General features: G+C 62.9%; 1 protein-coding gene across 2 annotated transcripts; it reads right to left on the bottom strand.

The window, feature by feature from the left end:
- Positions 1-329: 329 nt before the first annotated feature.
- On the bottom strand, positions 330-24,288 carry LOC138810988 (paired amphipathic helix protein Sin3b). 2 transcript variants are annotated; one of them, XM_069998439.1, is made up of 19 exons: positions 24,153-24,288; positions 23,543-23,649; positions 21,723-21,873; positions 18,954-19,160; positions 16,521-16,664; positions 11,014-11,136; positions 9,579-9,668; positions 9,181-9,299; positions 7,707-7,914; positions 6,871-6,987; positions 5,978-6,216; positions 5,569-5,752; positions 3,668-4,202; positions 3,183-3,352; positions 2,729-2,902; positions 2,021-2,113; positions 1,538-1,632; positions 1,258-1,462; positions 330-835 (listed from the first exon to the last, which is right to left on the bottom strand). In XM_069998439.1, exons 1-19 carry the CDS (start codon positions 24,252-24,254, stop codon positions 605-607), a joined length of 3,294 nt encoding a protein of 1,097 aa, XP_069854540.1. In that variant the 5' UTR covers positions 24,255-24,288; the 3' UTR covers positions 330-604. The 2 variants fall into 2 exon arrangements, with proteins under 2 accessions (XP_069854540.1, XP_069854541.1); XM_069998440.1 differs by lacking the exons at positions 330-835; positions 1,258-1,462; positions 1,538-1,632; ... (4 more) ...; positions 5,569-5,752; positions 5,978-6,216 and adding an exon at positions 6,252-6,580.
- Between the last annotated feature and the right edge of the window lie 1,289 nt (positions 24,289-25,577).

Here is a 25,577-nt window from a genome sequence, read left to right as displayed (position 1 = left end):
AGCTGAGGGGCAGCGCCCAGGCCCAGAGTTCAAGACCCAGGACCGACCAGAAAATCCTTCTCCCCCTCTACTCACTGTGCGGCGGGCGGTCAGGTCTTGAGCTGCTCCGGCCCTGCCTCCAGGTGCTGGGATTGCGGGATCGCATCCCGCACGGACGCACAGCGCTGCGGGGGCCTGAACTCGGGGCCTGCGTGCTCCCCCGATTCCCGCTAAAGTGCGCGGAGCGCGCAGGGCGGGGTTGGCGGGTGTGTTTGGCACCAACGGGCACACCTGCGGTACGGGGGACACGCACGTGCGGGCCCAGCGCGGGAGACGCGGGGACCCGGGCCTGTAGTCAAGATTTATTTTTACCTTTAGTGTGCAAATAAATAGAAAAGGAAAACTACATTCAAAACGGCTGCGGGGGCACGAGGAGCGCCTGCGCGCGCATGCGGGGGGCTCGGCGGGCGGCCCCCAAGGCGGAGGGGGGCCGGGGGGCGGGGGCCACGCAGGGTTCACCCCAGAAGCCGCGGGGCGTGGCCCACGTCTGGGCGTAAAGGAATAAATGTGTGCGTTCGTGGATGTTTCTGGAAGGCCCTGGGCCCCGCCTCACGCCTGGGAGGGCTCAGGGCGAGGCCGGGCGGCGGCTGTACTGCACGCGGTACCGGGTCACCGGCAGCCCGTGCACCAGCGCCGTCTCGCACAGCGTCTTGCAGGGCACCATGTCCTCGTCCTCCTCGCCCATGAGCCAGTCCTGCACCAGGCCGGCCGCCTCCGCCGTCACGTGCTGCTCCAGCCAGCGCCCGTGCCAGCGCGCGAAGTGCCGGTGGTGCCGCCGCAGCACCAGGGGCTGCACCTGCGGGGGGCGGGGCCCGGGTGAGGGGCGGGGCCCGGGTGAGGGGCGGGGCCGCGGCCATCCCAGGAGGAAGGGACCTGAGGAGGGCGCGGGGGCGGGGCACGCGCCGTGCAGGGGGCGGGGCCCGGGTGAGGGGCGGGGCCGCCGCCATCCCAGGAGGAAGGGACCTGAGGAGGGCGCGGGGGCGGGGCACGCGCCGTGCAGGGGGCGGGGCCCGGGTGAGGGGCGGGGCCGCCGCCATCCCAGGAGGAAGGGACCTGAGGAGGGCGCGGGGGCGGGGCACGCGCCGTGCAGGGGGCGGGGCCCGGGTGAGGGGCGGGGCCGCCGCCATCCCAGGAGGAAGGGACCTGAGGGCGCGGGGGCGGGGCACGCGCCGTGCAGGGGGCGGGGCGCGCGGGGGGCGGGGCGGGGCTTGCGCACACCTGGCGCGCGCGGCCCAGCGTGCCGCGGCGGTACATGTAATCCTCCGAGTTGACCACGAAGACCATCTTGTGCGAGCCCAGGCGGAAGCGGCAGGCCACGTCGCACGCGCTCTCCACACCCAGCAGCCGCTTCCAGGAGCTCTTGGCCTCGCCACGCAGCGCCCGCACCTGCTCGCACTGCCAGCGCCGGAACTTCTTCAGGTTCCTGCGGGCGGCGGGTGCGTGAGCCCCGGCGCGGGCCCGCGACTCCCCCGGCCCCGGCCCCACCCCGGCGGCTCACCTCTGCAGGAACACGGGCTTCAGCAGGAAGCCGGCGGCGGGCGGGCCGGCCGCGCCGTCGGGACCCACATACTGCTCCACGTAGCGCGCCAGGTGCTGCGGGCGACAGGAGGGGGCTGAGCGGGGACCGGGCGGGGCCGTCCTGCCGTCCTCCCCCCCCCCCCCCCCCGGCCTGCCCGCGGCCCGGGGTGCTCGCTGGCCGGGCTGCGGACGGGTCAGCCTGAGATCCGGGGAGCGGGATCCGGGGAGCGGGGCCTGGGGAGGGGGAGGCCTCCGGGACACAGCAGGGCCCCCCTACACCTCCTTGCCCCGAGCCTTGCCGCCGGCCCAGGCCGCAGCGCCTGTGAGCCGAGCCCTCAGCCCTTGGGGGCCGGGCCGGGCCGAAGCACCCCCACCCCCACCGGCCCGGAGCTCCCTGGAGCCAGAGCTGGGCGGCGGGAGGGAGCCACCCCGCCGTGCTCTGCAGGGACGCGGGGAGCCGCACCTGCACCTCCACGGGGTCCTCCGTCTGGGCCTCCTCCGTGTCCAGGAGCTCGATGGTCATGATCACCTGTCCTTTGCGCTGCAGGAACATCACCTGGGGAGGGGCGGGGCCGGGCGGGGGCGTGACCCAGGAAGGACCGCGTGGGGCTCTGGGGGCGTGGCCTGAGGCCGGGGCGGGGCTGGCTGTGGGCGGGGATCCGGGGGCGTGGTCTGGGGCAGGGCCAGCAGGGGGCGGTCACGATGGGGGGCAGGGCTCCAGCAGGGGGCTCTGGGCGTGGCCTGTTGGAGGGCCAGGGCCGGGGGCCCGGGCCGGGGGGCTGGAGCCGGGGCCGGGGGCCGGGGGGCTGGAGCTGGGGCCGGGGGGCTGGGGCTGGGGCTGGGGGCCGGGGCTGGAGCTGGGGCTGGGGCCGGGGCCGGAGCTGGGGCCAGGGCTGGAGCTGGGGCCGGGGGCCGGGGCTGGAGCTGGGGCTGGAGCCGGGGCCGGGGGCCGGGGCTGGAGCCGGGGCCGGGGGCCGGGGCCGGGGGCCGGGGGCCGGGGCTGGAGCTGGGGCCGGGGCTGGAGCTGGGGCCGGGGCCGGGGGCCGGGGCTGGAGCTGGGGCCGGGGGCTGGAGCTGGGGCCGGGGGCAGGGGGCCGGGGCTGGGGCTGGGGCTGGGGCCGGGGCCCGGGCCGGGGCCGGGGCCGGGGCCGGGGCCGGGGCTGGGGCTCACCTTGAAGCAGTTCTCATCCGCCATGCAGCGCTCGGCCTTCCATTGGTAGCTGGTCTCCCGGGCCGCACGCACGCAGCGGGAGGACAGGTTGCCCCCAGCGGCGCCCCGCTTCTTCTCGTTCAGGTAGAGCTCCACCACCTTCAGGCACAGGTCGTCGCTCACCAGGTGGTGCAGCTGGAGAGGGAGAGCAGGCCGGACGCTGCCACCTCCGCTGGGGGAAGTCGGCCAGGGCCCCAGCCGTGAGGATAGTTCTGCTAGGTGCAGGGGAAGCCCGGGATCCTGATGGGCCACACAGGGGGACCTAGGTGGGGCCCACAGCCCGCCAGACCACACCAGACTACCACGCCACAGCCAAACCAGACCAGACCACAGCCTGACCTGCCAAATGGACCCCCAGGGCCAGGTGTGCCAGCCCCCCCCTCCACCCCGCTAGCCACCAGCACCACCTGCTCACCTGGCGCGCGATGTTCTGCACCAGCTTGTCCATGGTGAAGCCGATGTAGGCATGAATGGTGAACATCTCCCGCAAGGCGTCCTCATACTGCGCGGGGTCGATGCTCCCCTCCAGCAGGCTCCGCACCATGTCCAGGAAGGCGGGGTAGTACTCCTCCAGCTCCACCTCACCTGGGAGGGGACAGTGCCCGCTCATGCACACCCGCCTATACCTCGCAATAAGACTCAGCCAGGAAAGAGAATGGGGCCCTCTAATTCACTACGGCATCCAGGCTCTGGGGAAGCCAGGGAAAAGCGCCAACCCACACAGCCGCCCCTGGAGGAACCCATGGTCACCAGGGAATGCGGCGTCTGCCTAACCCTGTCCGCGGGGCTCAGGAAAGGCAGCGCCTGAGCAAACGGTGACTGCGTGCCAGGAGGGGCAAGGTGTGGTGTCCTGCCGGCGTGGAGCCCTGGGGCACGCTGCCTCTGAGCTGCGGGTCTTACTGGGCTGCTTGAGACGCAGCTCCATGGCGGGGTCGCCACCCTTCTCCCTGCGGCCAGCGCACAGCAGCTGCTCCCGTTCCTTCTCCGCCCGGTACTCCAGCAGCTGCTTCTGCGCCTGCCGGTAGATCTTGAGCAGCCGCGCGCACAGCGTGTGGTGCAGGCGCAGGAAGAAGTACCAGTTGTTATTGGCAAAGAACAGGCTGTACACATCGTCCCGGGCCGCCTCCTCGGGCCCGGGCCCCACCGGCTTCCCAAGCTCGGCCGGCTCTACGCTGGGCCCCGCCGGCCCCTCGCGCTCGGGCCCCGGCTCCTCAGGCCCCGGCCCTGGGTGCTGGGAGAAGAAGAGGCCGGGCAGGAAGCGGAGCAGCAGCTGCTGCATGGTGGCCTGGTCCTCCTTCTGGATGGCCGGCTGCCGCTTCACGTAGTAGCCCACCAGCGCCGCGGCGTCCTCCAGCACCTGCCGGTCCTCATACACGAAGATGAGGTGCGGCTCGCTGGCTGGTGCGCTGCGCCCCTCCGAGTGCTGCTCCTGGTGCTGGGCAGGCAGGGGATCAGGACCCGCCCCCACCTTCACCCCAAGTGTGCACCCCCTTCCCAGGCTAGGGGCGGGGTTGGACGAGAGCCCCTGCCCAGATCCACTGGTAGGTTCCTGATGTGTGAGTGGGGCAGGGGCCGGGCTGTGGGGGGTCTGGGGGGCAGCGCGCGCAGGAAGCAGCGTGCTTTGCCTCGCTCTTCTGCAGCTGCAATGGAGGCAGCTAGCAGGGCCGGCAGGGAGCAGGACCCCCAGGGAGCAGGGCCGGCAGGGAGCAGGACCCCCAGGGAGCAGGGCCGGCAGGGAGCAGGACCCCCAGGGAGCAGGACCCCCAGGGAGCAGGGCCCCCAGGAAGCAGGACCCCCCCAGGGAGCAGGACCCCCCCAGGGAGCAGGGCCAGCAGGGAGCAGGGCGCACGGGGAGCAGGGCCGGAAGGAAGCAGGGCCCCCCAGGGAGCAGGGCCCCCAGGGAGCAGGGCCGGCAGGGAGCAGGGCCAGCAGGGAGCAGGACCCCCAGGGAGCAGGGCCGGCAGGGAGCAGGGCCCCCCAGGGAGCAGGGCCGGCAGGGAGCAGGGCCCCCCAGGGAGCAGGGCCCCCAGGAAGCAGGACCCCCCAGGGAGCAGGGCCCCCAGGGAGCAGGACCCCCCCAGGGAGCAGGACCCCCCCAGGGAGCAGGGCCAGCAGGGAGCAGGGCGCACGGGGAGCAGGGCCCCCCAGGGAGCAGGGCGCGCAGGGAGCAGGGCCGGCAGGGAGCAGGGCACGCGGGGAGCAGGGCGCGCGGGGAGCAGGGCCCCCCAGGGAGCAGGGCGCGCAGGGAGCAGGGCACGCGGGAAGCAGGGCCGGCAGGGAGCAGGGCGCGCAGGGAGCAGGGCACGTGGGGAGCAGGGCATGCGGGGAGCAGGGCCCCCCAGGGAGCAGGGCGCGCGGGGAGCAGGGCCCCCCAGGGAGCAGGGCGCGCGGGGAGCAGGGCCCCCCAGGGAGCAGGGCCGGCGGGGAGCAGGGCGCGCGGGGAGCAGGGCCCCCCAGGGAGCAGGGCGCGCGGGGAGCAGGGCCGGCGGGGAGCAGGGCGAGCGGGGAGCAGGGCCCCCCAGGGAGCAGGGCGCGCGGGGAGCAGGGCCGGCGGGGAGCAGGGCCGGCGGGGAGCAGGGCGCGCGGGGAGCAGGGCCGGCGGGGAGCAGGGCCCCCCAGGGAGCAGGGCCCCCCAGGGAGCAGGGCCGGCGGGAAGCAGGGCGCGCGGGGAGGAGGGCCGGCGGGGAGCAGGGCGCGCGGGGAGCAGGGCCGGCGGGGAGCAGGGCCGGCGGGGAGCAGGGCCGGCGGGGAGCAGGGCGCGCGGGGAGCGGCCAGACCCGGCAGGGCAGCCTGGGCCTCACCTCATCATAGACGCTCTCGATCTCGTTGAGCAGGCTCTTGGAGCGCAGGGCCTTGGTGTCGTTCTGCTTGAAGTTCACAGCCTGGTGGTCCAGGGACTTGAGGTACGCCTTCTCGTACTGCTCCCTCCAGATCTTGTTGAAGCCCTGCTGAGCCTCCCGCCACTCCTCCTCCTTGGCCTTCAGCCTGCGGGGTGCGGGGGCTCAGGGCCGGGATGGGGGGGTGCCAGGGGCAGCCTGCCCTCCTGCCTCCCCCACCAGTGCTGGGAGGGAGCAAAGGATGCAGTCCCAATGCCAGCATGCAGGTGGCTGAGGCCAAAGGATCATGAGTTCTAGGCCGGCCTGGGCCACAAAAGAAAGGCGGGGTTGGGGGGCAGACAGTTGGAGTGAGGGTTCCCCGGGGCCAGCACACCTCTTCAGGACAACGGGGACGGCTGTGACCGGGTTCTTCTTGAGGCTCTCGATGATCTCGGGGGCCTTGTCCCCGTAGATGCGGTGGATGGCGCGCCGCTGGATGACCTCGGACGTGCCGCCCAGTGCGTCGTCCAGCCGGAACTTCTCCTGGTCCTCAGGCGCCATCCGAGACAGCTTCTTCTGCACGCTCTCCAGCACCCGGATGGTGGCCAGGTTGGTCTCCAGGACCACGTCTAACTACGGAAGGAAGCAGGAGGTCGGCTCCAGCAGAGGCTGGCGGCCAGACGTGGGGTTCAAGGAAGGCCAAGGCGAGGGGCGGGCTGCGGGGTGGTGTGGTCCTGGTGACCACACACTGGTGACTGGTACACCATGTGAGGACAGGGATGGTCCCCAGGGCCCAAGAGCTCAGTAGCGCCCAGTAACTCAAGGGCAGGAGTGAGGACTCGGCCCGGGACACGGCGGCGCGGGGCTAGCGTGCTGTTTACACCATTCCACAAGGTCCTGAGGTGACGAAGTGTCGGGTGTGTGCGAGTGCAGCAGTCTCACCTGGACCTGGGCTGTTCAGGATCCTGACTGGAGGATACAGTGAGACTTCACAGGACTGACACACATGTGCAAAGAACAGACGTGCACAGGTACACACCTCTACTACTGCCTGATGTCCCATCCCAAGCTCACAAGGCTGGATTCCGCATGCCGCAGTGGGCGGGGTCCTGGGGGCGGGGCCTCCAGGAGAAGCAGGACACAGGAAGAGGTGGGGGCTCTGGAGTGGGCGGGGCCTCCTAGGGGCAAACGCTATCACCCATGAGCAGTCCCGTGGTCTTCCCCACTGCAGACGAGCAGCAGGAGAATAGGGAGGACAGAGAAAGGCAGCTGGGGCGGCACACGCACCTCGAAGCGCTCATCCTCACAGCGATGCAGCTGCTCCTCGTAGGGCGTCTTCTTAGAGCTAACAAAGGTTGAGTCTTCAGACCAGGAGGGGAAAGACACCCAGGTGTCGTTCAGTACCTGTTCAGAGAGAAGCCAGTGCAAAGCATCATGGGACACACAAAGACCCTGACTTTATCATGAGCCCGGTGAAGTCGTGAAGGAGTGTTTTAACTTTAATGGGCCGTAGCTCTGTCTGCAATGCTCAATTCTGCCCTTGTGCTAAGAAAGTAGCCACTGGCTGCATCCATACACGCATGTGGCTGTGTGGTGTGCCAATACAACTATTGACGCAGCCGGGTGCCAGTGGCTCACACCTGTCATACCAGCTTCTCAGGAGGCTGAGATCTGAGGATCGCGGTTCAAAGCCAGCCTGGGCAGGAAAGTCCGTGAGACTCTGATCTCCAAGGAACCACCAGCAAACCAGAAGTGGCGCTGTGGCTCAAGTGGTAAAGCGCTCCCATTGAGCTGAAGAGCTGAGGGACAACGCCCAGGCCCAGAGTTCAAGCCCCAGGACCAACAAAAAAATAATTCACAAACACAGGCAGTGAGCCACCTGGGTCTCATAGCACGTTGCTGACCCCGGGACTATAAACCTGGAATCCAGTGGGCACACCTGGATTCTGGAAATGCACCACTCATCTGAATGTGCAAGGGTGAAGCTAAGATCAGGGGCCGCAAGGCTCTCAGATGTTCTGATGGAGTCTGTCACTCCGTCTCTACTGTAACAGGACACCCGGGGCATCTGCTGAGGAAGGGGTCCCCAGCCTAGCTGGCTGTGACCCCACGGGGAGAGTTACCTCCTTGCAGATGGCCGTCCTCCCGCTGCACCGTGGCTGCTGGTAGGTTTTGGGGAGCGCCCGATAGCTGGACCCAATGCGCTTGCAGGACGCGTAGTCGATTTCTCGGCTGATTCCATCCCCAGACCGCTCACTCATGGGTGGTGCAAACGACAGCTCTTTCACCCCCAGGAAGGACTTGAACTGTGCAAAGAGTTCTGGAAATTTCCTTCAAAGATACATCATACATTAGCATTGCACAAGCATTACATTAGACAACAATGATCTGGAAATGTGACAGTGGCCTCAATGGAATTCAGTGCCAGGAAGGCCAGCAGAGAAAGCAGGCGTGGAAATGTCTCTCCTCCGGTCAGTGAGTCTGTCCCACCCAAGCCTGTTGCAACCCACTGCGTGGTCCTTAATACGAGACCAGGAGCAACACAGTAACGGAGACTGTACCTTGCAACTGAGATTTGGGGTACCAGATGACCTGTAGCCCTCTGCTGGCAAGGTTTTTGTTGGTCTTGTGCAAGGAAATAAGGCACAAACTTCAGCAGGTGACTACGTTTTGTCTACAAGTGGTAGGCAACCTTCTTATTCTGGGAAGGAGAGCTAAATGGTAAACAATTTGCGTAAACCTAAGTGTACTCTTGGGCTCCCAACAAGGTTTTAGGGTGGAATCAGAGTTCCCGTTAAGCCAGGACTGATTGACCATTACAAGAAAACTCTCAGCATTCTGAGCGTGTGTTGGGAAGAGGCATTCCAACTCCCAATCTGTTCAGGGTCTCAGGCAAGCCCGAGCCAATTCCAGCACCTTCTTCCCAGGCCTTCGCAGGCTTTGATGGCGCTGTGACGTTGGGGCGTGAGTAAACGGCCCTCACACCGCACAGCTGCGCCAGATCTAGCAGAGGCCCCCACCCCCCGCCAGCTGGCCGGACCCCACCTTGGTGCTCAGCCCCCTCGGAGGCTTGGGGCCTCCTCGTAGGCTCCCTGATATTGCTTTTTGTTTTTGGGTTTTTGTTTTATTTTGGGTCCGGTCGTGGTCGTGGGGCCTGAACTCTGGGTCTGGGCGCTGTCCCTCAGCTCTTCAGCTCAAGGCTAGCGCTCTACCACTTGAGCCACAGCGCCACTTCTGGCTTTTTTTCTGCTTATGTGGTGCTGAGGAATTGAACCCAGGGCCTCAGGCATGCAAGGCAAGCGCTCTACCACTGAGCCACCTCCCAGCCCCCTGATGTTGCTTTTTGCTTTTTTTAAATTTTGCTTTTCTACCTTTTTTTAAATTTTGCCAGAAAAAGCTGGTACCTGGAGGAGTTGGGTGCAGGGTTCAGTTGGGTACAACCTTTCCCCTGTGATTTCTTCCTAATGTTTGTGCATCTGTAGTAACCTCAGCAACAATTTAAAGCAGCTGGTAAGTCACCCACAAACTAACCCAGGCGGTGGGTGGACGTGCACACGCGGAATCCGGAGCACCTGGCAGCCACACAGGGCTACTCACCCTAGAAACGGGCTAACAAGTTGCAGGAGCTCAGAGCCGGACACCAGCTCCTGGTTGAAGAGGGCAATGCAGCGCAGAAAGTTCTCGTACACCTCCTGGCTCTTCAAAACCCTGCGCACCTGTGGAGGAGAGGGGACAGGGTCAGGACCCGGCCACTTACCAGAGCGCCCTGGCTGGCCCTGGGTGTGCGTTGAGCCCGGCCTGCCCTCAGCCCCACCTACCATGGCTCCGCTCCCTGCTCCCCTCTGGCTCCACCCACCCTCCACGGTCCCACCCCTGCCCCTCCATGACCCAACCTCTGGGTGGCTGTGGCCCCACCCCTCTCTCAGCTCTGGCCCCGCCCTCCATGGCTCCGCCCCTGCTCCCCTCTGGCCCCACCCCCAGGCCAAAGGGCCCACCTTGTCAAAAAAGGAGAACTCCTGCAGCGTGCCATACTTGCCCACGGAGGCGAGGGACAGGTCTTTGGTTCCACGGAGCTTCATCTTCTTCTGTGGAGACATGCGGAGGGTTAGGGCGGGCAGCAGGGGTGGGCGGGGGGCCCGGGGGTCTGCTCAGTCCTGCTGCCCGTCCTGGCAGGGCTACCCCGCTGCCCTCCTGACCTGTGTCAACCTGGGGGGCGGCGCCATCCCGGATGTAGGGGAGGAGTGACGGCCACAGCAACCCCAGCCAGGCCAGGGGTTCGAGGCCCTACCTGGTCCTGTCTACTGAGCCAGCCAGCAACAAGGGGACAGGCGGAAGGGCACGGGAGGGCTGCAGCAGCCTGCAATGGCTCTGCAAAGGTTTCTCTACCTAAGACGGATGCAGACTGAGCAGACCCGAGCACGGCACGGCTCTTGGCCTGGCGGGCACCGCTGCCCTGCCAAGCCCCCCACGGCACGCCGGGGACAGCAAAGGCGTCCAGCCAAACGCCCACAGCAAGGGACAGTACTTTGAGTCTGGCGCATAAAACGAAAGGGGAGGAAAATTTACTACACTACAAACTCAAATAAGAAAAACCCAAGGAGGGCTGGGAAGGTGGCTCAGTGGTAGAGCGCTTGCCTTGCATGCCTGAGGCCCTGAGTTCAATTCCTCAGCACCACATAAGCAAAAAGAAAAAAGCCAGAAGTGGAGCCTGTGGCTCAAGTAGTAGAGCGCTCGCCTTGAGCTGAAGAGCTGAGGGACAGCGCCCAGGCCCAGAGTTCAGGCCCCACGACTGGACCCAAAAAAAAAAAAAAAAAAAGAAAAGCCCAAGGAGGGGCTGGGAAGTTGGCTCAGTGGTAGATGCTTGCCTAGCATGCATGAGGTTCAAGTCAGCACCACATAAGCAGAAAGAGCTAGAAGTGGCGCTGTGGCTCAAGTGGTAGAGCGCTTGCCTTGACCTGAAGCGCTGAGGGACAGCGCCCAGGCCCAGAGTTCAAGCCCCATAATCAAAAAAAAAAAAAAAAGAAATGACCAAGTAGCCAGACACTGGTGGCTCATGCCTGCCATCCTAGCTATTCTGGAGGCTGAAATATGAGGATCACAGTTCAAAGCCAGCCCAAGTAGTAAAGTCTGTGAAACTCATCTCCAATGAACCACCAGAAACAATAACAACAACAACAAAAATGCCCAGGGGATGATGGGTTCAGAAGCCACCATGGCGGGGCCCTGAGAAGGGGGGGCGGGTGCTCGACTTCCTCACCGGTGCAATGGACATGAGAGCCCCAAGAATGCAGAGCGGTGACCCGGGAGGGAATAGACCAGCAACCCAGCCGCGAGCATTGATGGCTGAGCAGCCCAGCCCCAGCACCCAGCACTCTGCAGGGCTCAGGTCAGCAGGCAGAGGCCGGGCCTGGGAGGACGGCGCTGCGTTACCTTGGCCGGCGCGGACACCGGACGGAGGAGCGAGGGCCGAGAGCGCTTTTTGCTGTGCTCCAGGCTCTTCTCCTGCTCACTCTTCGGGATACTGTTCATCTCACACGCCCCGCTGCCTGTGAACTGGGGACATGGCACACGCATCGTTATGGCTGGAACAGAAGCCCGCTCGGGCTCAGCCCCAGCATCGGTCACTCGCCACAGGCCAGGACCGCTACATGCCAGGTGACGCCAACACCTGCCTCTGCAGATGCTCATGGCGCCGATGCAGTGACTCATGACTGTAAGGCCAGCTGCTTGTGAGACAGAGACTCTGAGAACTGGGGTTCAATGCCAGCTTGGGTAAAAAGGAAGAGCTGAACCAGGCACGGTAGATCACCCTGTCATCCTAGCTACTCAGGAGCTGAGATCCAACGATCGTGGTTCAAAGCCAGCCTGGGCAGAAAAGTCCTTGAGACTCTGATCTCCAACAAATCACCAGAAAGCCGGAAGCGGCGCTGTGGCTCAAGTGGTAGAGCACTGGCCTTGAACTGAAGAGCTGAGGGACAGCGCCCAGGCCCAGAGTTCAGGCCCCATGACTGGCAAAAAAACAAAAACAAAAAAAAAACGATGGAAACAGCATGGAGGATGTGCCTATAATTCCAGCTATGCAGAAAGCCCTAGGTCAGAGCAGAACATAGTCCAAAGCCAGACTTAGGCCAAGGCCAAAAAAATACGCGTTAATCAGAAAAGCACCTAAAGCAAAAAGCTCTGTAGGTAGCTAGCAAGCACAAGGCAGAAGCCAAACACTAATCACACACAACACACACACACACACACACACACACACACACTGGAGGCATGGCTCAGGCGACAGAGCTAACCAATGAACGCATCAGAGACTGGGTTCTAGTTTGGGTCTCCACATTCTCTGGGGCAGAGGCTCATGTTCCCAGCAAACTCACACAACCAGAAGACGCAGAGGAGGCCATGGCCCCGGGCTGAAGGCACAGGAGAGTATACTGAAGGTGCCCGTGCAGGGGGTCACCTGTCAGCCAATCAGGCTGCTTCACATGTGAACACTCAGAGATGCAAAGCATCTTGGGTAAAAGGCAGCAGGTGCAGCAGGCCGGTGCCCTCCAGGCCCCAGGTGCAGGTGCCTTGCAGACCAGGGTTTGGCTTCTTTGGTGGAACAGTGCATGTCTGGGGGTGGAAGTGCATCCTAGCTGGTTTGGGGCTTATCTCCGTATCATGGACTGTCAGCAGTGCTCATTTGAAGCAGAGTATCTCTGGGGAACACCCGAAATGGGGTCCCCCACTGTAATCCCTGCTCCCAGGCCACCAGGGGGACCTGGACAGACACACGAAGCACACATGGCTGCTGTGGAGTGGTGGCATACCAAACAAGACAGACGGCACATGCCACCCTCCGCAGCACTAAGTGACCAACAAATCAGAGTCAAAGCCCCGCCCGGTGCCAAGGGCTGACCAAGGGGTAGGGCATTGCACTTTTTTTTTTTTTTTTGGCAAAGGATAAAATTCAACTGGACGAAGAAAACTTCTAGAAAGAAGCAGCCTTTTTCTCTGAGTCACAGGGAGCTGAGGGAGGAGGGAAATCTACTTTCCTTGAGATGTCCATCCTAGCACTGGCCTTCCCAGCGGACAGCGTGAACAGTAATGATGGTAACAATGCACAGGTGAACGAACACACCACTACGAGGTGGAATTAGTTCATCTGGGGCATCTGGTGCTCTAACTTCGAGGGATCGAAAACACACGTCCACGGACACAGTGTGCTGAACCGTAACCAGTTTCCTTGGAAAGATGCTGAAACTTGGTTCTAGGGAACCTATTCTTGGAAAGAAATTCCACTTTTGGCCATCTGGGGGAATAAAAAGTAAGGAAGACTTTGGGCCTAGATGAAGACTTTTGTCTCTTAAAATAAAGTTACAGCTGGGCATTGGGGGCTCACTCCTGTCATCCTAGCTACTCAGGAGACTGAGATCTGAGGATCGCGGTTCAAAGCCAGTCCAGGCAGGAAAGGCCGTGAGACTCTCATCTCCAATAAACCACCAGAAAACTGGAAGTGGCACCGTGGCTCAAGTGGTAGAGCGCTCGCCTTGAGCTGAAGAGCTGAGGGACAGCGCCCAGGCCCAGAGTTCAAGCCTCATGATCCCCCCCCCAAAAAAAGAGAAAAAGTAATAGCTGGATGAGCAGATGCGTGCCTGTGATCCCAGCACTGTTAGCGGAGGCCAGCCTGGGCCGCGTAGCACGCCCTCCTCACAAAGTTGCACTTAGTAACTGAATTCTTGAAAAGCTCAAAGCTATTCCAAGAACTGTCACTGCAGAATGGGTACCCATTGAGCCATTCCTCAGCTGAATTCCTTTTTATAGGTCTTCAAACATGAAGGGGGACAGGTGAGGATGGGGACCCCTTGCTCCAGGGGTGAGGCCAGCTTAGCACCTGCGCCTGCAAACCCCTTCACCCGTGTGGTCACGCCCTGCGGCGGCAGGCACCTCGCGGCCGGCGGGCTGGGCCCCAGCACAGAAAGCACCCTGTGGTTTGGCGTGTTTTTCCAGCTGGGCCTAGCTGTGCTGGCCACTGCCGGCCCTTCCCTGTGTGAACGCGGCGAGGTGAACCCCAGACACGCTCCCACTCTCCAGGGCAAAGCTGGGGTGCAGCAGGTGGCAGGTGAGAGCGGCTTGTTCCATTCCCCCCTGCACAGGAGCGCGTGCTGGGCTGGGCCGGCCTGCATGGCACATTACAGCTCCACCGCTGCCCTGGCCGCCCTGCTCTAGGATGTGTCCAACATGCCGTGTGCAGAACCCGCGTGGCGCGTGCCTGGCCCGGGAGGGTCTAGTGGGGAGCTCCATCCCAGGGGTGGTTGACTCCCTGAGGTGGGGACTGCCCCTAGTGGGGGGGCGCTGCCCTGGGGCTCCCCACTCCAGCTGGCTGGGGTCTGACTGGTTCCTTGGTTTGCTGGGATGGGTTGAGGCCCCAGTACATGTGGGCCACCTGTGTCCCCAGCTGCCCCCCAGCCCAGGCCCATGCTGACTGTGGGGAGGGGGCTGTGCAGGGCGGGGCCTATGCAGTAGGCAGGGCTTGCAAGTGGGATTCTGGGAAGGGGCTGCCCAGGCCGGGAGTCTGGCATGGCTTTTGGGTCAGTGGCCCTCAGGAGGGGCAGGATCCCGGGCAGGGTGGCAAGGCCAGCCGCACCCCACCTACCACCCCATCTCCAGCAGAGGCCTGTGGAATGCCCCTCCAAAGCCCCACCCTGGGTGCTGCTTGGGGGAGTGTACAAGGATGCAGGGTGTCCCCCCTCCCCGTGGGGACCAGGGTAGGGTGGCCCTGGAGCCAGGCAGCCTGCAGTGGGGCAAGCTGGCCCCAGCAGAGAACGGGGCCCACCCACAGGACATAGGTGACGTGGGCACAGGGAGATGATCTAGAAGGGGCCTCAGGAGGAAGGGGTCCATGGGGGCCCAGATGCCCAGTGTGGTGACCCTCCCCCATGTCGCAGTGTGTGCTGACATGCGGCCCGGGGCCCCGCCCCCCCACAGTAGCCACAGGCAGCGTCACCAAGGGCAGGGGGTGACACCCGTGTTGCCCCTAGTCACACGAGACACAGACAAAACAGTGACACAGCACTCAGGCAGACAGGACACTCAAGGGGGGCTCCCCTACACCAGGACGACACCCCGGGGTCCAGCATCCCTGCCCGCTCGCACTGCAGCGCCGGGGAAAAGCTGTGGCTCCTGCGGTGGCCTCCTGACCCCGTGGCCACAGCCCAGCCGCCGGCAGAGCGGCCCGGCAGCCGCTCCCCCCCCCCCCCCCGGCGCAGGGCGCAGCAGCTAGGGAAGCCGAGTGGGCCACCACGGGGGTCTGCTTGCAGACACCCCCGAGACACCCTGCCCTCACCTAGGGAACCAGCCTCACCTCACCAAAACCCCAATGCCTACCCCACAAAAATCCAACTAAGGATTGTCACTGAAACTCAGTCTCCAGCCTGGCAGGCAGCCCTGTAATCTCAGCAGCCACGGTAGGAAGAGGAGATCCAGGGCAGCCTGGGCTGCACGGGGAGACGCTGCGGAGGAACCGCGGGGCACTGCAAGGGCTCTGCCTCAGGGGCACAGGCCAGCCCCCAGGGGGCACAGCGGCCTTCCACACAGGCCCAAACCAGAGCCACAGGACTGCTGCAAGCCAACAGCTTGTGGGGACCGCAGTTTGGCAGGGAGATGTGGGCAATGGCGCACATCGGGGCGATCCAGAGCTCCCGGTGGACAGGACGGGCGAGGGACAGCCTGTGCATCTCTCAGGTCGGTTCAGACGCAGCCAGCTGGCCTCAGCGGGTGATCCCTCCCCCTCCCCCCCCAGCCTGTGGGAGGAGCACCACCCACACCCACGCCACCTGGGAGGACAGAGATCGGAAACCAGGACAGGAGCCTGGAAAGGGCACCGGGGCACTGCTGGGAGGGGCGGTCCTGGGAACTACTTCACAGACCACAGAACGCTGCCCAGATCCCACAGTAGCCAGCGAGCTGACTTGCAATGAAGCAAGCATGGAGCCATCCTTCTTCACACCACGTGCACAGATAACCACCCGCACGTGGGAGCCAGCGCCCAGGGCTCCCCTCAGCTCAGCTGCTCAGGAGGCCAAGACTGAGGAGCACCACTTGAATCCAGCCTGGGTAGTAAGTCCATGAGACAATCTCCAATTAACAACCCAAAAGCCAGAAGCGGAGCTGTGGCGCAAGTGGTAGAGTATTAGCCTTGATCAACAAAGCTCAGGGGAAGGGCTCAGGTTCTGAGTTCAAGCCCCAGGATTCATTTACACACACATACACACGCACACACGGAAACCAAACTCAGCCATGGGAAGTAGAACACTCACCCCAAGAACGTAGACAGGGAAATGTGACACTGAAAAACACACAGGGACCCCACGAGGGAAAGTGAGGGCAGGAGGCAGGCCATGGCGGCTGGGGGGCTGGGAGGGGCTGCTCCGGGGATGGGCCTCCTTTTAGGGGGGGGTCTAGGGGCTGAAAGGGAACTTAAGAGGTGCCGGCTGCGCAACATGGGGTGTAGTAATGCAACTCAAGGGTGCGCTTTAACATGTGAACTTTATGTTGACACAGATTTCATGTCAAGTTTTCAAAAGAGCCTTCTGCTGATCCAGAAAACAAAAATGAGAACCAAAAGGAAAAAGCAGCCTCCGCCGGTCTCAGGCCACAGCTGGGGGAGAAAGTGGGGTCAGTGCGGGCCCCAGACCTTCCCAGCCCAGCCCCTCCTCACCCACCTCTGCACCCCACCCCCACCCCCAGCTCCTCCTGCACCTCCCACAGCCGGCTATGCACAGGCGGGCTCTCGAGAGTGGGCACGGGGTGGTGGGACCCCAGCCCCACCCCAGGGGCCTCTAAACCAGAAAGGCCCAGAGGACCTGGCCAGGGCCAATCTGGCCGCCCGCACCCCGAGTGGGGGCCCGTTCCTCCCTGCCAAGCCCACGCTCACTCACCGGGCAGTGCTCACTCACCAGGGAGCGCTTGGCCTCGGGCAGGAACTGGCCGAACTCGGAGAGCAGATCCTCCTGGCCACGGAAGAGGTTGGCCACCTCGGTGAACACCTCCTCCTCCGACATGCCGCGGAACGGACGGCCCTTGGAGTGCAGCTGCTCCTTCTAGGGGCGGGGCGGGGAGGGAAAGGAGGCGTCAGCACACGCCGGGGGTGTGGGAAGCCGGGGCGCGCCTCCAGCCACCACAGAGCAGCGGAGGAGCAGCACAAGACCGGGGCCGGGAGTATGGGGACACTGGGAGCGGGTGGACGCAAGGCTGGCTGAGCTGGGCAGGCATCATGTGGACGCTGAGAAAGAGGGGGTGCGGAAGAAAGGCTCCCCACAGGGGCCTGGGAGGAGAGCCCAGGAGGAGGGGCTGGAAGCTGGACGGCTTTAGAAGCGCGTACAGGCCGAGCCCACAGGGAGCTCAGAAGCTGCGGCCCGGCTGGGCCTCCGTGGGCTCGCGACTCCTGAGTCCCTCGGGCCCCACCCCGCTCCACCCCGCCCTCTCAGCCCCTCGCACGGCAGGCAGGGAGCCAGGCAGCCTAGCCTGGGGCTTCTGCCTTTTCGGCAGCTTGGATGGACGAGGGGGTGGGCCTTGGTGCTCCCACGTGCTCAACCCTCCCCGCCAGCCCCACGGCTCGGGAAAGCCAAGGCAGAAAGGAGCAGAGGCCACTCAATCCACACTTAATTGACAACTGAGGGCCAGGGGCGGTAGCACACGCCTGTAATCCAGCTACAAAGGAGGCATAGGTAGGAGGCTCATAGTCTGAAGCCAGATTCTTTGAGGCTCAGCCTGAAAAACAAAACTAGAAGTAAAAAGATTGGGAATACAACTTGAGTGATAAAGCATTTGCCTAGCAAAGCCAAAGGTCCTGAGTGTAAAACCCCAGCAGCTCTAGAAAAATAAGAAAAAAGAAAAAAAATACAAGTTGGAAGAGTGCCCCAGCCATCCCACGGCCACCAGCAGACCTGGACAAACGGGGTCCCTCTGGATCCCGGGGCCTAGGCCCCAGCGACTCAGGGAGGAATATCCCAGGACAAGTTCAGGGCGGTGTTGACTGGAGGCCATACACCCCACCGTGGGAAGCGGGGGGGGGGGGGGGGGGGACACACAGCCTGAACCACTTGCTCTGATGCAACTCAGTGGAGGAGAGCCGCGGGCGGCCAGGTGCAGGGCTGTGCACTCAGGCTGGTGGCGGCCAGGTGCAGGGCTGTGCACTCAGGCTGGTGGCGGCCAGGTGCAGGGCTGTGCACTCAGGCTGGCCGGAGCCACCTGGCACCCTGCATCAGGTTCCCATTGAAGACACAGAAGACTGTCCTTCCTTGCCCACCCCTCCTCTTCCCTTCGCCTCCAACCTGACAGCCGCCTGGTTTGTCTGCGCTGGCCGGGCCCGCCCGTGTCACCCACACCACGGACCGCAAACATTTCCACAGCAGCTCCTATCTGTGACCCGTTACTCGGGAGGCAGAGAGTAGGGGGTCACACGTGAGGCCAACCCTACGTGTGAAAAAGGACATCCCATCTCAAAGAACAAATCGGGTGTGTCTCACACTTCATCTGATGTATGTGGGTCATACAGCTTTTGAGTACTGGAACTTGAACTGATGGCCTGGCATTGTCCCCCAACTTTTTCACTCAAGACTACCATTCCACCATGTGAGCCTTACACAGCGCCACGTCCCGTTGTTTGCTGCTTACTTGAGTCCCTCAGATCAGTCTACCTGGGCTGGTTCTGACCTGAGCGGCTAGGATCACAGGTGTGAGCCACCGCTGCATGGCCTGTGCGCAGGTACCACCCTTAAATGGCTTGTGGGGTGCCAAGGCCCACCACAGTCCTCGAGCTTCTCGGGAGATCCGGAAGACACGATGGGGCCAGACAGGCAGAAAGCTGAGAGCCCTCCTCCCAGAGAAAGCGGACGACGCAGTCATCCAGCCACAGTGGGTCACAATGCAGGAGAGCATAAGACAAAAATGAGACCCTACCTCAAGAAACAAAGCAAGCTGGGCGTCAGTGGCTCACACCTGTCATCCTACAGCTACTCAGGAGGCTGAGATGTGAGCATACAGTTCAAAGCCAGGCTGGGCAGCAAAGCCCACAAGACTCTCATCTCCAATTAACCACTCACAAGCCAGAAGTGGTGCTGGGGCTCAAGTGGTGGGTAAAGTGCTAGTCCTGAGCACAAAGAGGCTCAGGGACAGCGCCCAGGCCCCAAGTTCAAACCCCACAACTCACAAAAAAGGAAAAAAAGAGCTAAGAGGCCTCTGTCCTTCAAGAGGTAATGTATCAGCTGTGAGCAATGTGAGTTCATAGCCCCAAAGGAAACAAAGCAAGCCAACGGCTGAGGCAGAGCATGGGCAGCGAGCTGGGCAGGGGGGAAGGCCGGGGGGGGGGGGGGGGCAGTGGCTCTGACCTGGTAGGTGTGCAGGATCTCCAGGAAGGAGCGGTAGATCTCAGGGTGGTCCAGGAAGCGAGTCTTAATCTTGTTCACGTAGCTGATAGCATTGTTGAACTCCACCGAGTCCGCCTCCAAGGGTCCCTGGCCCCGCTCCTCCTTGCAGGCTGCTGCCGCTGCGGCCTGCGGCTTGAAGTCGGCCGCGCCTTCGCCATGAGCATTCTCCTGCAACAGGCAGACCCCATGAGCAACGCCAGGCCCCGCCGCTGGGGGGACAGTGGCCGCTGTGGGGACAGTGGCTGGGCACCAGGCACCTCCTCTTTTGTCTTGGTGTCACCCTGACACTTCAACTCAGAGACTGGGTGCCACCCAAGCTGTGCCAGCTGTGGCACACGAGTGTGACAGGCCATTGCAGGAAGCAACAGCACCTGAAGCCCAAGCGGGGCTGCCTCAAGGCTGAGGGCTGACCAGGGCTGCAGCCGTGCACCAGGGGACACTGGGAGACACTGTGGCTGGAGGGCAAGGCTGCTGGACACCCAGGACGTGTCCTGGGGAAACAAGACAGCGTGAACCGACCCATCAGAGGCAGCAGCTCGACAGCTAAGGGGCGCTCGGCTGCAGCTGGCAATCTCGAGGACAGAATGAACACAGACCTACACTGAAGGCCGTGTTCACTGCGGGGAGAGTGGATGCGTGAATGCCACAGGCCATGTGTGTCCACATCTGGGGACACGCATGGGGGAGGAGCCACTCCAAGGATCCAGGGAGCCAGGATGGGGCGGGGCAGCCACCCAGTGCACCACTGTCCCTGAGAAGCCTCCCTGGGCAAAGCTGGGGGTGGGCGGAGGGGCAGGAGGCCGCCTCCTCTGCAGGGACGACCTGGCCTGCCTGGGGCTGGCAGGACGAGAACTCGCTGCCCAGATGCACTGGCCCCCTGGGAGGGGCAGCCACACCCGACAGGGATGCTCAGCAGCTTCTGGTAAGAACTCGAGGGCTGAGTCTCCAGGCCCACAGCTGAGGAATTCAGTGGCCTAGGCTACTAAATCTTGAAATTTTCCACCACATCCTCATCGTGGGAAAGCACGGAGAAAAGCGGTGTTTCAACCGACCCGGCACCGCCGCTGCCAGCTCCCCTCTGGGATCCTTTCCCCAAAGTCCACGTCTGTTCTGTTGGTGGCAGGTCGGCACCAGCCCAGCTATGGCTCCCGGTACTGGAGAGCTAGTGGCTCACAAGAGATGAGATGCTGGGCTGGGAAGGTGGCTTAGTGGTAGAGCGCTTGCTTAGCAGCATGCATGAGGCCCTGGGTTCAATTCCTCAGCACCACATAAGCAGAAAAAAAGCCGGAAGTGGCGCTGTGGCTGAAGTTAGAGCGCTAGCCCTGAGCTGAAGAGCTGAGGGGCAGCGCCCAGACCCAGAGTTCAGGCCCCACGACCGAACCAAAAAAGAGGTGAGATGTTCTGTGTGCACTAGTAATGGGCCTGGAACTCGGGACCTAGAGCTTGGCAGGCACTTCCTTGGAGCAGCACCGCCTTACCAGTTTTTGTGGGGTTTTGTGCTAGTTAATTGGCGACGGAACCCCAGAAGCTCCCTGCCTGCGTTGGTCTCAAACTTCAATCTTCCAGATCTGTCTCCAGAGCAGCTAAGACTACCAAAGCCTGAGACAGCCATTTCTGCAGGAGACAGAGGCCAGAGGTGCAGCTAGACAACCCACAATGCCCTGCGAAGCCTTCCATGCACAGCTGTGACTAGAAAGGCCATCACACTCACAGCGCGGAGGACAGGAGCTCAGCGTGCTCTTGCGCACTGTCCACACTCCTTCCTCTAGCAAGAAGGAACTACAGAGACGGGGGGCACGACAGCGCCCCAGCATCCCAGAAAGGCTTGATTGCCAGCTGAGAGCTAGTCGAATGACCCTGTTCAGCACTAACTAGTCTTCCACTTTTTGCTAGTGGCAGCAACGGCTCATGGCCGGGTTCAGGGGTGGGGTCCCCAGCCCGCCTTGGCAGCTACAGATGGGCTGATATGTTCCTGACCCAGGAACCTATCATTCAGGGGCCAGGAATGGAACCGCGGCCTTGTGCTATATACCCTGAGCTGCCCTCCCTCTGAATCCTTTTTTTTCTGGGGGTGGGGGGGTGGGGGGGGGTGAGGAGGCAGGACGGGGGATTGAACCCAGGGCCGGGGACCTGCTAGGCAAGTGCTCTGCCCTGAACACCCCCAGCCCTCTTAAAAATTTTGTTTTCAGGGCTGGGAAGGTGGCTCAGTGGTAGAGCGCTTGCCTTGCATGCATGAGGCCCTGAGTTCGATTCCTCAGCACCACATAAGCAAAAACAAAAAAGCCGGAAGTAGCGCTGTAACTCAAGTGGTAGAGCGCTAGCCTTGAGCTGAAGAGCTGAGGGACAGCGCCCAGGCCCAGAGTTCAGGCCCCACGACCACGACCGGACCCAAAAAAATTAAAAAAATTTAAAAAAAAAAAATTTGTTTTCAAGACAGGGTCTCACTAGTTATGTCCACACACTTCAAACTCTAAGTCCTAAAACGCAAAAACTTGAAGTTCTTCTGTTGGCATTTCCTCCTAAGTAATTAAGTTAGAGGGACGCAGCAACCCAGCTCAGCTTGGGGCGGGGGGATGCAGAGGCTGCAGTCTGTGTGTTTGGATCTATTCTGATGGGTGAGAAGCAGTTAGCAAGTCTAGCAGAAGCAGAGACCATGCCTGGGTCTTGTGAACAACAAAGGCAGCCGCACAGCAACAGGCTGAGGTCCCTCCCCTGCACCCGGCAGCGTACCTGGCCCCCAGGGGACTGAGTGTCCACCTTGCCATTCTTGGGAATGTCTATCCGGTACCCAAGGGGCAGGAAAGCATTGAATCCCACGATGAGGTCAGGATGCTCGTGGAAGAGCTGAGACACACGTCGGATGACCCCAGGAGTATCAATGCTGAGAGAAATAACAACACAGTGGTTAAGAGGCTTGGAACGAAAAGCAAACACAGGTCCCACTCTTAGGCGACAGCACAACACATTTCATTGTACCTGGTATGCCCACTTGCTGCCCTGACTCCATTTCCCCTGCAGCTTCCCTGAGCCCTCATGGCAAAAGCCACACACAGCACAGAGCCAGCCTCAAATCACTGTAAGCATGTGCACTGGATTCTGAAAAGACGTCAAGCGCAAATGCCCACTTTTTCTCTCATGACAGTACTGCTAATCCTTAGCTTTTTTGTTGTTGTGGTTGTCAGTCATGGGGCTTGAACTCTGGGCTTGGGCACTGTCCCTCAGTTCTTCAGTTCAAAGTTAGCACTTCATCACTTGAACCACAGCAGTTTTCTAGTGGTGTATTGGAGATAAAAGTCTCGCCTTTCCTGCACAGGCTGGCTTTGAACCGAGATCCTCAGGATCTCAGACTCCTGAGTAGCTAGGATGACAGGAATGAGCCACTGGAACCTGGCTTCCTTAGCTTTTTCATTGAAGGCTGGTGCTCTACCAGTTGAAGCACAGCTCCACTCCCAGCTTTTTACTGATTGGAAGATCTCACATTTTCCTGCCTGGTTTCAAACTGTCATCCCTCAGAACTCAGAACTGAGCCCTCTGAGAAGCTGGGACTACAGGCATGTGCCACAGGAACCCGCTTTTCTTTTTCACAAGGGAGCAGCTGAGGTCTGCCTCAGGACCACAGGCACCCACTGTGAAGGCCAGACCCTCCACACCCCCTAAGAGCAGCACAGTAGGATGAGGCCTGCATATCACCTTAGAGGCCTGGGTTTCTAGGTCTACCTCTGCCACTGTGGTGTGGGGCATACCAGGATTACAAAACCTGGAAAGACCGAGGTACTGGTTTCTCTACCCCTCCTGATACTGTAACCCCAAAAAACAAATATCGGTATGTTGTAGTATTTCCTATTAGCAATAGCAAGGTCCTAAGAGCTCAGCAGCGCCTCCTTGGCAGCAGGCAGGCCTGGTCGGGTGGAGCCACCTTGAACACAGAAGGAAAGATACAAAACCACCCCTGTAAAACCAGAGAACAGACTAAGCCCTCCGTATCTTTCCAGAACAAAACAGCAACATTTTACATAAAAGCGAGCTCCGACTGTACCCGAGGCTGGCTCTCCCCTCCCCCGCAGCCTCTCCCAGCCAGCCCCGAGTGGGAGCCGCGCAGGGCAGCCCTCCCCTTCCCGAGGACCCGCCGCTCAAGGTCGGGGATGGACGGGGCCCCCACCCCTCGCTCAGTCTATGGCCAACCCGGACCAGGGGAGGGGCTCCCGGGAAATGTGGAGGCCTGGGAGGGGCTGTCCCCGGAGAGGGGAGCGCCTGGGGTCTCCGGAAGAGTGGGGAGGGGTTCTGGGAACATGGAAGAGAGGCTACCAGAGCAAAGAGGCCTCCCAGGACCCCGGGAGGAGGGGGACAGGGCTTGCGCCAGCTAGCGGAGCACGTACAGGAACGTCGGAGACATTCTCTGACGTTGAGGGTTTAGCGGGGAGAAGATGGGCTTTCGGGGTGTACAGGAGGGGGCTGCCGCGGAGCCTCCAGGCTCCCGGAGTGGGGCGCGGTGTCCAGGGAGCTGGGAAGCCCGTGTGGGGCGGGGGGGGGGGGGGGGCCGGCCGCGCTACCTCTGGCTCTTGAACTCCTTCATGATCTCCAGGAAGCCGTTGTAGGTGGCGGGGTCGCTGCCGAAGCGGATCTTCACCTGGTCCAGGTAGGTGAGCGCGTCCTCCACCTGCGGGGAGGGGCGTTCAGGCGGGCCTGGGCCTGGGGGGGGGGCCGGGTCGGGGCCGGGGGGAGGGCCGGGTCGGGGCCGGGTCGGGGCCGGGGGTGGCGGGCCTGGGCCTGGGGGGGGGGCCGGGTCGGGGCCGGGGGTGGCGGGCCTGGGCCTGGGGCCGGGGGTGGCGGGCCTGGGCATGGGTCCGGGGGGGGAGCCGGGGGGCCGGGGGCCGGAGCCGGGGGGCCGAGGCCGGGGCCGAGGCCGGGGGGGCGGGGCTGGGTCGGCCCGGGTCGAGGCCGGGGCCGGAGTCGGGCCGAGGGGCCGGGGGGCCGGGGCCGGATCCGGGGTCGGGGCCCGGGAGCCCGCCCGCGGGGCGGCCGCGGCCTGAGGAGCCCCGGGGGGCGGCGCGGCCCCGGCTGCGCAGCGCGGAGGCCCCGGGCGCGGCCGCGGCGGGGGGCTCCGGGCTGCGGGGACTCTGACAGAAACGCGTCCCACCGGAGAACAGAGCCGCCACTCACGTGCACCGGCAACTTCTCGTGGCCTCCGGGGCCCGGACGACCCCAGCGAGCGCCGCCCGGTCCCCGGCCCGCGGAGCCGCTTCCACCTCCTGCGTGCGCCATGTTGGAAGTGAGAGCCTCGGCCGCCGCGCCCCCGCCTCAGAGCCCGCCGCGCATGCGCACGCCCCGCCTCCGCACGGGCCGTGACGCCCGAGGGGGCGTGGTCGCCTCGGGGAGCGGGGGCGGGCGCGGGGAGGGGGCGGGGCGGGCGCGGGGAGGGGGCGGGGCGGGCGCGGGGAGGGGGCGGGGCGGGCGCGGGGAGGGGGCGGGGCGGGCGCGGAGCGCAGGGCCGCGGGCCGAGCGGGCTGAGCCCCGCGAGCCCACGCCCGCCGCCCACCCCGCATCGCGCGATCCTTTTCTGTTGCTAACTGCAGAAAATGGGGGGAAACTCGGAAGAGTCCTCCAGGTGAGGACTCGGTGCCGGGCGCGGGCCCAGACGTCATCCCTAACACTGGGAGGCCCAGATCTGAGCATCGCGGTTCGAAGCCAGCCCGGGGAAGAAAAGCCTGAGAGACTCTGATCTCTTTATTTGCCAGGCCTGGGGCTTGAACTCGGGGCCTGGGCGCTGTCCCTCAGCTCTTCAGCTCAAGGCGAGCGCCCTACCACCTGAGCCTCAGCGCCACTTTTTCTGCTTATGTGGTGCTGAGGAATCGAACCCAGGGCCTCATGCATGCGAAGTGAGCACTCTACCACTGAGCCACCTTCCCAGCCCTGACACTAATATCTATCTCCAATAAACTACCTCCTAAAAAAGCCAAAAGTGGAGCCGTGGCTCAAGTAGTAGAGCACCAGCCTGGAGCCAAAGCAGCTCAGGGACAACACCCACCCAGACCCTAAATGGAAGGATCTGCAGATAGGAACACACCAGCTAGGCTCACACTCAAAAGGAAGTCTTCTGACAGCCAGACTCAGGTGCCTCCCACCTATAATCCCATTTTCTCAAGGCAGGGATCTGAGGATCATTGTTCTTTGCCAAGCCAGACCCAGCCACCGGTTTTACCATTCACTGAAAAAAAAGGCAGAGGTGGAGGGGCTGGGAAGGTGGCTCAGTGGTAGAGTGCTTGCCTTGCATGCATGAGGCCCTGGGTTCAATTCCTCAGCACCACATGAGCGAAAAGAAAAAAGCCGGAAGTGGCACTGTGGCTCAAGTGGTAGAGCGCTAGCCTTAAGCTGAAGAGCTGAGGGACAGCGCCCAGGCCCAGAGTTCAGGCCCCACGACCGGACTCAAAAAAAAAAAAAAAACAAGGCAGAGGTGAAGCACTAGCTCAAATGGAAGAGCAAGCACCAGGCCTTGAGTGGGACAGCAGCTGCCCCCCCTGAGTTCAAATCCCAGTACCAGCACACACACACACATACACATTTGGAAGAGCGTTTTATTAGTAAAGG

Source organism: Dipodomys merriami, unplaced genomic scaffold (assembly GCF_024711535.1).
Source record: "Dipodomys merriami isolate MVZ:Mamm:240054 unplaced genomic scaffold, mDipMer1.0.p SCAF_519, whole genome shotgun sequence".
NCBI lineage: Eukaryota > Metazoa > Chordata > Mammalia > Rodentia > Heteromyidae > Dipodomys > Dipodomys merriami.
Note: the sequence above shows the minus strand (reverse complement) of the source record. Positions and strands in the feature narration are given on the sequence as shown.